The 11,151-nt window shown below is 32.5% G+C and overlaps 1 protein-coding gene and 1 long non-coding RNA gene across 2 annotated transcripts; one reads left to right on the plus strand and one right to left on the minus strand.

The window, feature by feature from the left end:
- Positions 1-728: 728 nt before the first annotated feature.
- LOC131656773 (uncharacterized) lies at positions 729-3,483 on the plus strand. The gene is made up of 4 exons (XR_009300288.1): positions 729-880; positions 995-1,107; positions 1,239-2,765; positions 2,861-3,483. It is a non-coding gene; the product is annotated as an uncharacterized LOC131656773 (long non-coding RNA).
- A 1,673-nt stretch (positions 3,484-5,156) lies between these two features.
- On the minus strand, positions 5,157-8,300 carry LOC131656774 (GDSL esterase/lipase At4g10955-like). Its single transcript, XM_058926388.1, has 2 exons — positions 8,032-8,300; positions 5,157-7,041 (listed from the first exon to the last, which is right to left on the minus strand). Exons 1-2 carry the CDS (start codon positions 8,211-8,213, stop codon positions 5,955-5,957), a joined length of 1,269 nt encoding a protein of 422 aa, XP_058782371.1. The 5' UTR covers positions 8,214-8,300; the 3' UTR covers positions 5,157-5,954.
- Positions 8,301-11,151: the final 2,851 nt, after the last annotated feature.

The raw sequence follows: 11,151 nt of genomic DNA on the forward strand, positions 1-11,151 counted from the left end.
AGTTAGAAGACAATTTTTCTTAAACAAAACCATTTATTAAAACCAAATCGTTATGCTATTTTTTAATTAAAAAAAATATTTAGCTTATTTTAAGTTTTTTTTTTAATTTTGGTTCAACTCGGGTTTAGTTTCAATTCAATTCGATTTCTGCTTTGGTTTGATATGATTTAATTTATTAACCAAATATAACGGTTTGGTTATTTTAACTTCAATCCGGTTCGATTCGGCAATTCAGTTCAGTTCTTTATTTTTTAAACATTCCTAACCATAGAGACAGTTCGGTTGAGTTCTTTGATTTTTTTAACATTCCTAGCCATGGAGTTTAAAATATGTCTCCATGGCATAATTATCCCTATTACAGTGGGTACAATTGCAGACTCATTTCTTAGGATGCTTCTTGACTGCAAGGACAAAATCCTCATAAGATTCACCACCAATCATACCTTCTTGGCTATTTGACTCAACCCAAATCAACTACCTAACTAATAATAAAACATACCACTAAACACCCTAAAACACCCTTAATGCAAAATAAAATTGCTCTTAACAATGCCCTTTTATGTAATTTGCTAAATCAAAATTTTGTTCTAACCAATCAAATTACTCCATTCCTCCAAATGGCACTCCCTTTTCATATTTCTATTAGATGCTTCTTAATATCCATTGGATTTTCCCTCCAAACTTTAAAAACCGGTGAACCATTGCATTGCACCCTTTCATTTCCCAACTCTCTACTTCACTTTTAGTTTCTTTTGTTTTCCTCTACAGTCAAAGTTCTCTCTCCACGTTGAAAATCCAAACCCCACCACCCCAGCTTCCTCGTCCGCCATTCATCGTCCTTGCAACTGTGTTATGGGTATCCAGATCTTCAAACAAATAGGTATGTTCATGCATCCAAAATGAATTGCTTGTAGCTTGAGTTTTGCTGTTGTTATATGTTTCATATGGTTTACTGAAATGGTAGAATAAATACAGTATTTTGGATTTGATTCAGTTTATACACTCATTCCCAGCTTCTTCACTTGTCTTCGAAATCCTTCTTTCCACCGCATCAAGCCATGGCTAAAGGTCCTGGATTCTACACTGATAGCGGCTAGAAATCCAGAGGTAGTTTTTCTCCCTCTCTCACACACCTCGATTCTTGTGTTGTTGGAACTTTTTAGTTTTTTTCATTTTGATTTTTTTACATATATGGTTAGTTGATGAAATTGGTATTGATTTTTGTTTGTTTTGTGTAGATCTGTTGTACAAGATTATCACAGTGACAATAAATTTACTATCATAACTTACTCACCTACTAGAGTTGTGAGTTCATTTGATTTTTTTAAAATTTTATTTTGAATTTCATTCTTCAATATTTAGTTTGTTCATTTACTATTAGGGATTTTCTATTGGTTATTCAGTATAGAGTGAGATTGAGAAAGTACAAGAGAGCTTCAGATTTATTAAAGTGATAAGGTGAACACTTGGAGGTTGTATGAAGTCCCAATGCTAAGTTAATTGTTATTCTTGCAAGTGTGTTGACTGTGATTAATAATGTGGTTTATGAAATTTTATCACAGCAGTTTATTCACGGAAGTTTCTGAGAGGTTGTTCATTTTATATTTGCACAATTTCCTGCTGAGTTTGAATCATGGCGTTTTATTTTGCAAGATGTTTTGATAGTGTCCTTGAGATTATGCTTCGTTCTGGAAAAAATCTTTCAGAAGTTGTTATGATGATGATCTGTGAAGGGGAGAAGGACAAGAACTGATTGGACCTGCAATGTAATTTGGACTCATGGGTTATGGGTTTGTGCTTGCCAGTGTATTTTCATATATGCTTTTCTGTCTACAGAATGAAAATTAAAGTTCATTGCAGATGTTTCACAATTTTTTTAGTCATGCCTTCTCATGTTTTTTCCTTTGATTTAATCTTCCAGTTTTCAAAACACCTATATGGACATTGAGTTTTCTGCAAAAAAAAAAAATCATAGTTTAAGTAATTGTTCAATTTTTTAAATCTATTTCATATTGTAATCGTACAACTTTCCCATCTAGCTCTGCAACATATTGTACCTGTACATTAATATATGAGAAGGCATTGTATTTATATATCATATTTCTCATTTGTACTTTGTAATATATAGCAGACCTACTTACTATGACATGTCTATTTAATAAAGCATATAATTCATAATGGTTGTAATGTTATAGATTATTGTGCATTATTTTTGACTATTACCCTGCAAGAATGTCAGTTGCAAGCCATGCTTAAATAAAACAGCTGTCAACATCCCTTTAAAAACAGGTAATGCACACAGTTTGTGCAAACTTGACCCATGACTGGTAGTAAGCTAGGAAATTATAGTCCTAACCTAACCAGTTTAGTTGGAACTGAAATAGGTGATTATCCAATATATATACACTTTGTTCGACAGACGGTGCAATCAATTAACAACCTAATAACAGTAAATTCCAACAGCCTATTTGATGAATTTTATTGCATGCTTGTCCAATAGGTTATTAGTTAAGACTTTCCAATTTGTAGTTCAACATATTTTCCAATTTGTATATAAAGATTCATGTTAGTTTGAGTAACATGTATTTTCCAATCTGTAGTTCCTTTTTCAAAAGTTTAACTTCCTCAGTTATCTGTCATTGTCAAATTAGTTCTAATACATGATTTCCTTGAATTTAAATTTTATGATAGCTCCTTTGCAGGATGTCCGCAAGGCAGCATATACTTGCATTACTGAGATACTGAGAGTTAGTGGGCATGAAATGGTATGTGTGATAAACATTTTCTTAATTTTTTTAGTTCATAATTTTGTGTTGAGAGTAGGATATAACATTGATTACATTGCTATATTGAAAGACAGAGCATTGCTGTATTGAAAGACTGATTATGTTGATTTGAAAATGATGGAGGTGACGTTAACATTGCAATTTGGGGGACATAAATTGATCGTTTGTTAAAGTTAGGACTACTGAAATTGTAATTTAAGCAAATATTTATACATAAGTGCTTGTGTCTTTGGGTATTGTTTATGTTAATCTCATTAAGGAGGTATGGATGTTGTCTGTCGTGTTTTTTATGTAAGTTAGTTGAATTTTCCTATGTAATTCTTTTTGATGTGAGGTTGTGCAAAATGTTATACAGAATAAGGAAAAGTCAATAGCACTAAAAACAATGGGAGATGGTCCTGTTCTTTTGCACATGGTGGATACTCTTGTAAAGAATGGTTTCATCTAAGTCATACATTATCGATTGCAAGTTTTGCCTAGAGGTTGTGTTGCTGAAACAAACTAAGAATAATACAAAGTGCATGCTTTTAATGTATATTTCTCTTGAGTTATACAACATTTCTTCTGTCCGTTTTTTCGATTGATTTTAGGATGAGTTTTGGGTGTGATTTTCAAACTGATTGGTAGTGTGTGAATTGAGTACCGATTTCAAACTGATTTTAAATTGGTTATACAAAGTTTAAATTGGTTAGAATGAATCGGGATTCAAGATGATATTCATGTCCTAATAGTAACACACCAGAGATTCAGATAAATTGGTTATACATGTTTTAACTGCTGCTACACTTAGTTAGTTATTTTAAATTATGATTTGGACCTTTTAAATTATGTCATGTAATTGATTATTTAGTACTTATCTTACTTCCAATAACTTATACTATTTTTTTATTTACAATTTATCACCAACTCATTATTTAGTACTGTTTTGTATTTCATAAGGATTAAGATCGTTCACTGTCATCAATTCTCATATGGTCTGTCTTTTGATGAATAAAGCACAAATAGGTTTTATCCCTCTTCATTTCAACATTTACAAAAAAGTGGTTGTTAATTCACTCCTATTTGATAACTTGTATTGTATATGAAATGATTTGTACATAGTAGAATTTACATGTTGATATACTCAACCAAAAATTAAGATGTTGCATCGTGGACATTAACCAATATTTTCTTATCATTTTTTGAGTTTATAATTCTTATTGTGTACATGTCCTTTGTAAACATGATGCATAGGAGACAAATTATGACTAAACAAATAGATAAAAAAAAAACTTAAACCTTAAGAATATGTTTGGTTTCAGATTCCAAGTCATTGGTATTGTCTCTATTTATTTATTATTACTAAAAATATGAACAATTTATATTTTAATTTTAATTAATTAAAATTTTATTTATCTCATGGATCACTATCACCACAATATCGATTTTATTTTATTCACGCATCTTATATCGTCAGCTATTTTCACGGGTCACTATCACCACAATACATTTTTTTTTAACCAATCAAATATTTGTAAATATTTATAGTTATTAGTGATATTTGTTTTTAAATTATATAATTATATTTAAATGACAATTAAAATTGAAAACTATTCATCTAAGAAGTTTTCACGAGACACTATCACCACAATACCTTTTTATTTTTATTTTAATCAACAATATATTATAAATATTTATAATTAGCATAAACATACTATTTTCACGGGACACTATCACCACAATACCCTTTTTTTATTTAAACAACAAAATATTTTAGATATTTATAATTATCATTGATATTTGTAAATATTTATAGTTATTAGTCTTATTTATAAATATTTATAGTTATTAGACTTATTAAACTTATCTGTTAGTGATTTGATAAATATTTCTTTTTAAATATTTTCAGTTATTAGTGATTTTATAATAACAATTATATATCACCAACAACTTAGCCTTATCGAATTACCTAAGATATGAATGACTATAGCATTTTCATGTTTTTTTTTACATAGCTACTATATATAGATTCATTTCATCTGTATTATGTTTTGTTAATTTTAAATTAACATTCCTCATTTGAATTTTTAAACTTCTTTTTTTCATTTGTAATACATTATTCATCTTAAGATTTGACTTACCCGTGCGGACGCACGGGTCTTCTACTAGTAATTGCATAAATAACTTGAAAACTTGTGAGTGGAGTTGTAATAAGGATACAACCCCAGACTCCATCCAAGTGTGAATCCCATCCAACCAAAAATATATAAACGAACTGAGAATTAGCAGTGTTGTTATATTTCTCAACATCTTTAGTACACTCCATGGTACAATTCGCAACGACATCATACTCTTGCAACAACCTTTCTAACTTTCCAAAGTATCTAATCACAAAGCCTCCATTTCGACGAGTAGAAATTACCTCATAGTGTAATTGATATGCCTTAGATGCATCTCGGTTGACTGAATACGTCTCCTTCGATACGATGTCTTTGGTCATGGAGTCAAGAAGCTATGACTTAATCGAACAATTTCATCCTCCCATTCTTCATATTCATCAGATTTCTCATATTTTGGTTCAGCCTTTATTCCAGGACATAACACCAACATTTGTTTTGCCTCAAATCTTGTTCTGAACGTTTAGCGACCGCTCAACAACATATGGTGCCATCAAATTGTTCATGTGTATCTGCAGAAGAAACTTCCTGCATATGGTGCGTAGTCCCAAAATCTGTTCTATCTTTATTGGAAAGACTCCAACAGTTACCAAAGTAATTGGTTCCTATATTGGGATTTTCGGCTTGCCTCTTGTACCATAATAGGAAGCTTTAAAACAAAAAAGTAAATCACATCTATAGAAATCAATTGATACCAAACATTCTTTTCACATCCTTGAAATTACTTAAAATCTTTACTAGCTGGAGAAGAAAAATGCTCATACTGAAATTTTTGGTTATAACATAGCATGTAAGAATACTTCAAGTAAAAGACAGATCCTGTTCTTAGTTTTAGACTTCAAAACTGCAATTACAGTACAATGGCTTGTATACTATATTATAAGATAATAAGAACCTTCAACTTGTCCAAAACTATAAACCAGAAAAACCGAAAGAAAAAATTAACAAGATATCAACACTTACACAAGCAAAAAATGAATTCAATTTGTAACCAATGAGATCAAATCCTTATTTACTTTGTCTTTCCCTGCAAAACTTGAGAAGAAGAAGAAGAACCACTTCCACTACCACCACCCCCACCACCACCATTTGTATACAAAGATTTAAGCTGCCTGCTTATGAGTTTACTAGTGTGAATAGTTTGCTGAAGCTGCGAAGAATCATTTGACCACCATTGTTCCAATCCATGAGCTTCATGAAACTTCTGCTTTTCCTTATTCACAACAAACAGCTTCGCAGAAACATGACAACCATTGTTATTCGGACCAACATTCTCCTTATTACTATCACCACCACCATCATTTTTCTCGTTCGATCTATCAGGTTCGTTATAAGAACAACATATATAATCACTATTGTTCACATAGAGATGAGGAACCCATTTTCCAACACCAAAACCATTGTTCTTCAAGTTAGTTAACCACGGCATCATCCAATTCTTCTTGATTTTGTTGTTTTCGTCGCTGTTGATGTTATTTACTTCTTCGTTGCGTGAAGGAATCATAGATTTGATTCTCCTCCAAGCTAACTCAGCTTTTTCACCAATGTTTCTTAGACTCATAGCTAATGAAACGGAGGGTGGATTGAATAAATGTGTCTCTACATAGATGCCGTCTTTTGCTAATGATTTCCCGACTTGAAGTGCGAAACCAGCTCCTAATGAATGTCCTGCTACACAAACATTGCTACTTCCATATGCATCAGAAACGGCTTTTAGTGTGTCGAAAGCTACTTTAAACCTTACGGAACCTTTTAAGCTTTCCCAAGCGAGGAACCGAAGGTCGTCTTCGATATCTCTTCGCATTGTGAGGCTTTTTAGTAAAGTTCCTCTTAGTGCTAAAACAGCTTTTGGTGCACCACTTGGTCTGATTAATACTAAATCAGACATTGCAGCGGATCTGTCCCATTCAAGTATTGCGCCGAAAATTGAACCGTCTCTTTCGTCTATCAGTGTCTTTGTTAGCTTGTACTTGAAAGGAATCCACCAGTTTGGTGCTAGAGCAGTTTCTGGTTGTCGATTCTCCTGTCGATCGAGTTCAAGCAAGTATACGGCTTGTATAAAACAAGCAATAACTGTTCTCTTGTAATTTGAATCCTTCCTGCATGAGATAAATTAGTTATCAGTAACTGTACGAAGTTCTAGCTATGTTGCAGGTATCAATGAGTTCAATATTCCATCAGGTATCAATGTCCGACAGGTATCAGTGTCCGACACCGACACCAACACGACAAAGACATGTGTACTTAAACTAAATGAGTTCAATATTCCATCAGGTATCAGTGTCCGACACCAACACGTGTGTACCAACCCTAACTTTTACGACACAGACACATGTAAATCAGTTCAATATTCCATCTGGTATCAGTGTCCGACACCAACACGACACATATGCGTGTATAGATGATTTAAAACTCATATCCACAATCAACTGAACAAGGGTATTGAATCAACTAGTTCTGTCAAACAATTAAGTTAAAATTGATGCAAACATTAATAATTGAAAACTGAGTCAACCCGTTTCGTTGATTTAATCATTCTGGTTTTCAGTGACTTGGTGAAATTAATGGATCAAAGAATCACATCGATGTTTTTATTGTTAAATAAAAAATGTATTGCTGAAAATCAGGATCTCTGAAATTAGTTTCCCAATACAAAACAAATAAGGCAACAAATAAATATGGAATCAAAATAGATTATCCAAATCATGTTGATGAATTGATGAAGCTAAATCTATGATAAACAAACCCACTTTTTAAAGTTTGCAACTTTATCCTCAAATCTCAAAACCCACTTTTTGAAATTTCCCCTTTTAATCTAAAAATAAATTAAAAAAAAGGATCCAAACTAAAAAAAAGTGAAAATAGATAAAAAAAAAAAACAAACTAAGAAGCAACAACCTTAAATTCCAATTAAAAACTGTAAATTTCAAAATTATCATCAAACCAATTTCTTAAAGTTTGAACCTTTATGCTCAAATCTGAAAACCCATTTTCTGAAATTCCCACCTTCAAAATCAAATCTCAAAAAAAATCAGATCCACCCTAAATAAAGTAAGTTACACAATAACTAGATGCAAAAGGGAACTTACCAACTAGAACTAATAAGATCTCTCCAGTTAAGATTCACCAAATTCCGAGGACCGGAAACATGAAATGCATAAGGGTGAGCTTCTTCTTCATGCTCTTGCGGTGTTTGAATCACATGCTTTTCTTCTTCTACTACTACTTTTTCTTCTTCTTTCAGTTTCTGCAATTGGGTTGTTGTTTCCATGTTAATGAGTGGCTTCAGAGACAAGGAGCTGAAAGGTTATAGATTTTTTTTCCTTTCTCGGAACTAGTTTCATTAGTTGTTTTATGATGTTTTATTTTCAGAATTAATAAATGATGAATTTTTCAACTGTTCATATTTTTGAATACGCAATCTACAACGGTCATATTTCCCTTTTTATTTCTCTGAGCGTTTTTTTTATAACATTATATATTTCTTTTTAATGCATCCGTTTTTGTTTTTTATTAATATATATTTTATTTATTTTGAATTTTTTTTTGTGGTGATTGTTGAAAAATATATAAAAAATATGATTGCTATCTTTACACTATTTTTACACCTTATACACTATTCATTATATTTATATGATGATTAATATTTTCATTAAAATAATATTAATTTTTTAAAAAATAATATCTTTTTTAAAAAAATATTTATTTTTAAAATTTATTTGATAACACAAATATAAGGTTGTGTAATTAACCAACTTCACACTAAATTAACCAGCTTCACCCAAATTTAAGGTTGTGAATACTTATTTAATGAACTAGTAACAAACCCGTGCTTACGCATGAGTTCTGGTACGGGATGCGCATTTTCCTAATAGAAGAAATTCAAAATACAAATCAAGATAAATATAATATAAATATATATGGTAAATAAAAAAAATATTTAAAAGCGATAATTATAAAAATTATATATTTAATAAGAAGAAGTAGTTAGATGTTTAATAAAACAAGTAATAATAATAAAATGAAAAAGTTAAAACAAAACTTTAAAAATTAGGATTGGGGGTAGAAATCTATAATTTCTTAACTATAAAAAATGGGCTTTGAAGCCCATATAATAAAAGGCAAAGGCCCAGATTTAACATTACCATGAAAGAAAAACTATTGCATGTATAATAAAATACCAAAAGGCACAAACGTTAGAGTTTATGTTACCGTTCAATCTTCACCCAAAAATTTCTTAGAGGTGTTAGTCACTAGCAGTTGGCTTGTGCATTGTATTATTAGTCACACCAGTTGGTTTTTCATTTGTAATCAGTTTGGTTGTAGTGGATTAAGTCCTCGTTGAGAGAGGCGAAATCACCTTGACGAGTGGACTGGAGTAGTTTGAGTTCAACGAACAAGGATAAAAATATCATGTGAATTTTATTTGCCAAAGAAAACTCCTCATTCAACCCCCCTTCTAAGTGTTTTCATACCCTTCAGTTAAGTCGATGTTCTTTGCAAGGGAAAGAAATACATTTGGTATAGCGATGACGGAAAAGTAAAAAGTAGAATTGATAGATTCCTTGTTTCTAATCTAATTGTTTCCTCGTGGGGGTGGTGGACCAAATTATTGGTAGCCGGGATGTGTCGGATCATTTCTCGATTTAGTTGGAGAAGGATAACGAAGATTGGGGCCCAAAACCTTTCAAGTTCAACAAAGAATGGTTCTCTAATAAGAACTTCATTTCTTTTGTCGAAAAGGAACGGAAGGAGTTGAATGTGAGAGGAAGAGGGGATTTCGTGTTGAAAGAAAAGTTTTGCCTCATCAAAGATAGATTGAAATGGTGGAACAAGACGGTGTTTGGAAAGTATGATTTGGAGGTAGATGAAGGAGTTAGGGATTTGAACGTGACTGATGAAGTTGATGACATGGATGCGGAGTCGTTAGAAATCAATAGAAATGCTAGTAAAAGAATATGGTTAAATCTCAAGATTAAAGAGAACATGCTAATTCAAAAGTCAAGATTAAAGTGGTTGAATGACGGAGATTCCAATAGCAAATTTTTCCATAGAGTGATGAAGGAGAGGAGGAGAAGGAACCACATTAGCTCGATAGTTTCTAATGGTGAAGTGTTGAACTCGGTTAGGGATGTGAAAAAGGCGGTAAAGGATCATTTCAATCATAAATTTTTGGAGAATTGCTTTAATAGACCTATTCTTAAAGGAGTTGACTTCAAGTCCTAGCGTTTGCTAGAAAGCCTTTCTCTTAAGGCTCCTTTTGAGGAGGAGGAAATCAAGGAAGCTATTTGGAATTGTGATGGTTCTAAGATTCTGGGACCAGATGGGATGTCGCTCCTTTTTATTAAGAAGTGTTGGCATTTTTTACACTCGGATGTGGTGGCTTGCTTCAAAGATTTTCACTATGGGGCGGTTATGTCTAGATCTATAACTTCTTCTTTTATTACTTTAATTCTGAAGGCATCTCATCCTTTGGGATTAGACGACTATAGAACAATTTGCTTGGTGGGTTGCATATACAATATCATTTCAAAGGTGTTAGCTAGTAGAATTAAAAAGGTGTTTCCTTTTATTATTTCCAATTACCAAACCGCTTTTGTTCCGGGGAGACAATTGCTAGACGGTGTTCTTATTGCTAATGAAGTGGTGGATTATGTGTCTAAGGAGGGGAGGGAGTGCATCCTTTTTAAGTTAGACTTTGAAAAGGCTTATGACAAAGTTAGTTGAAATTTCCTTAGATTTATGATGAGAAAAATGGGGTTCGGCGAGACTTGGTTGAAATGGATGGAGGCCTTAATTTTCACTAGTAAGATGTCGGTTTTGGTTAATGGGAGTCCAACTTCGGAGTTTAGAGTGGAAAGAGGTTTGCGTCAAGGCGATCCAATTGCTCAGTTCCTTTTCGTGATTGTAGCGGAAGGATTAAAGCTTTTGGTTAATAAGGCGGTGGAAAATGGAGATTACACGGGTTGTGATGTGAACGGTAGGTGCTTTATCGATATTCTTCAATTTGCGGATGACACCTTGCTTGTTGGAGATGCAAGTTGGAATCACCTATGGGGTATCAAGGCGGTTTTGAAGGGTTTTGAATTAGTTTCCGGTCTTGGTATCAATTATCACAAGAGTAAGCTTATAGGTTTTAATGTTAATCCTGATTTTTTGGATTTGGCCACATCCTTTCTTGCTTGTATGAGGGAACCAAAAGAATTAAA

This window comes from Vicia villosa, linkage group LG3 (assembly GCF_029867415.1).
Source record: "Vicia villosa cultivar HV-30 ecotype Madison, WI linkage group LG3, Vvil1.0, whole genome shotgun sequence".
Lineage (NCBI taxonomy): Eukaryota > Viridiplantae > Streptophyta > Magnoliopsida > Fabales > Fabaceae > Vicia > Vicia villosa.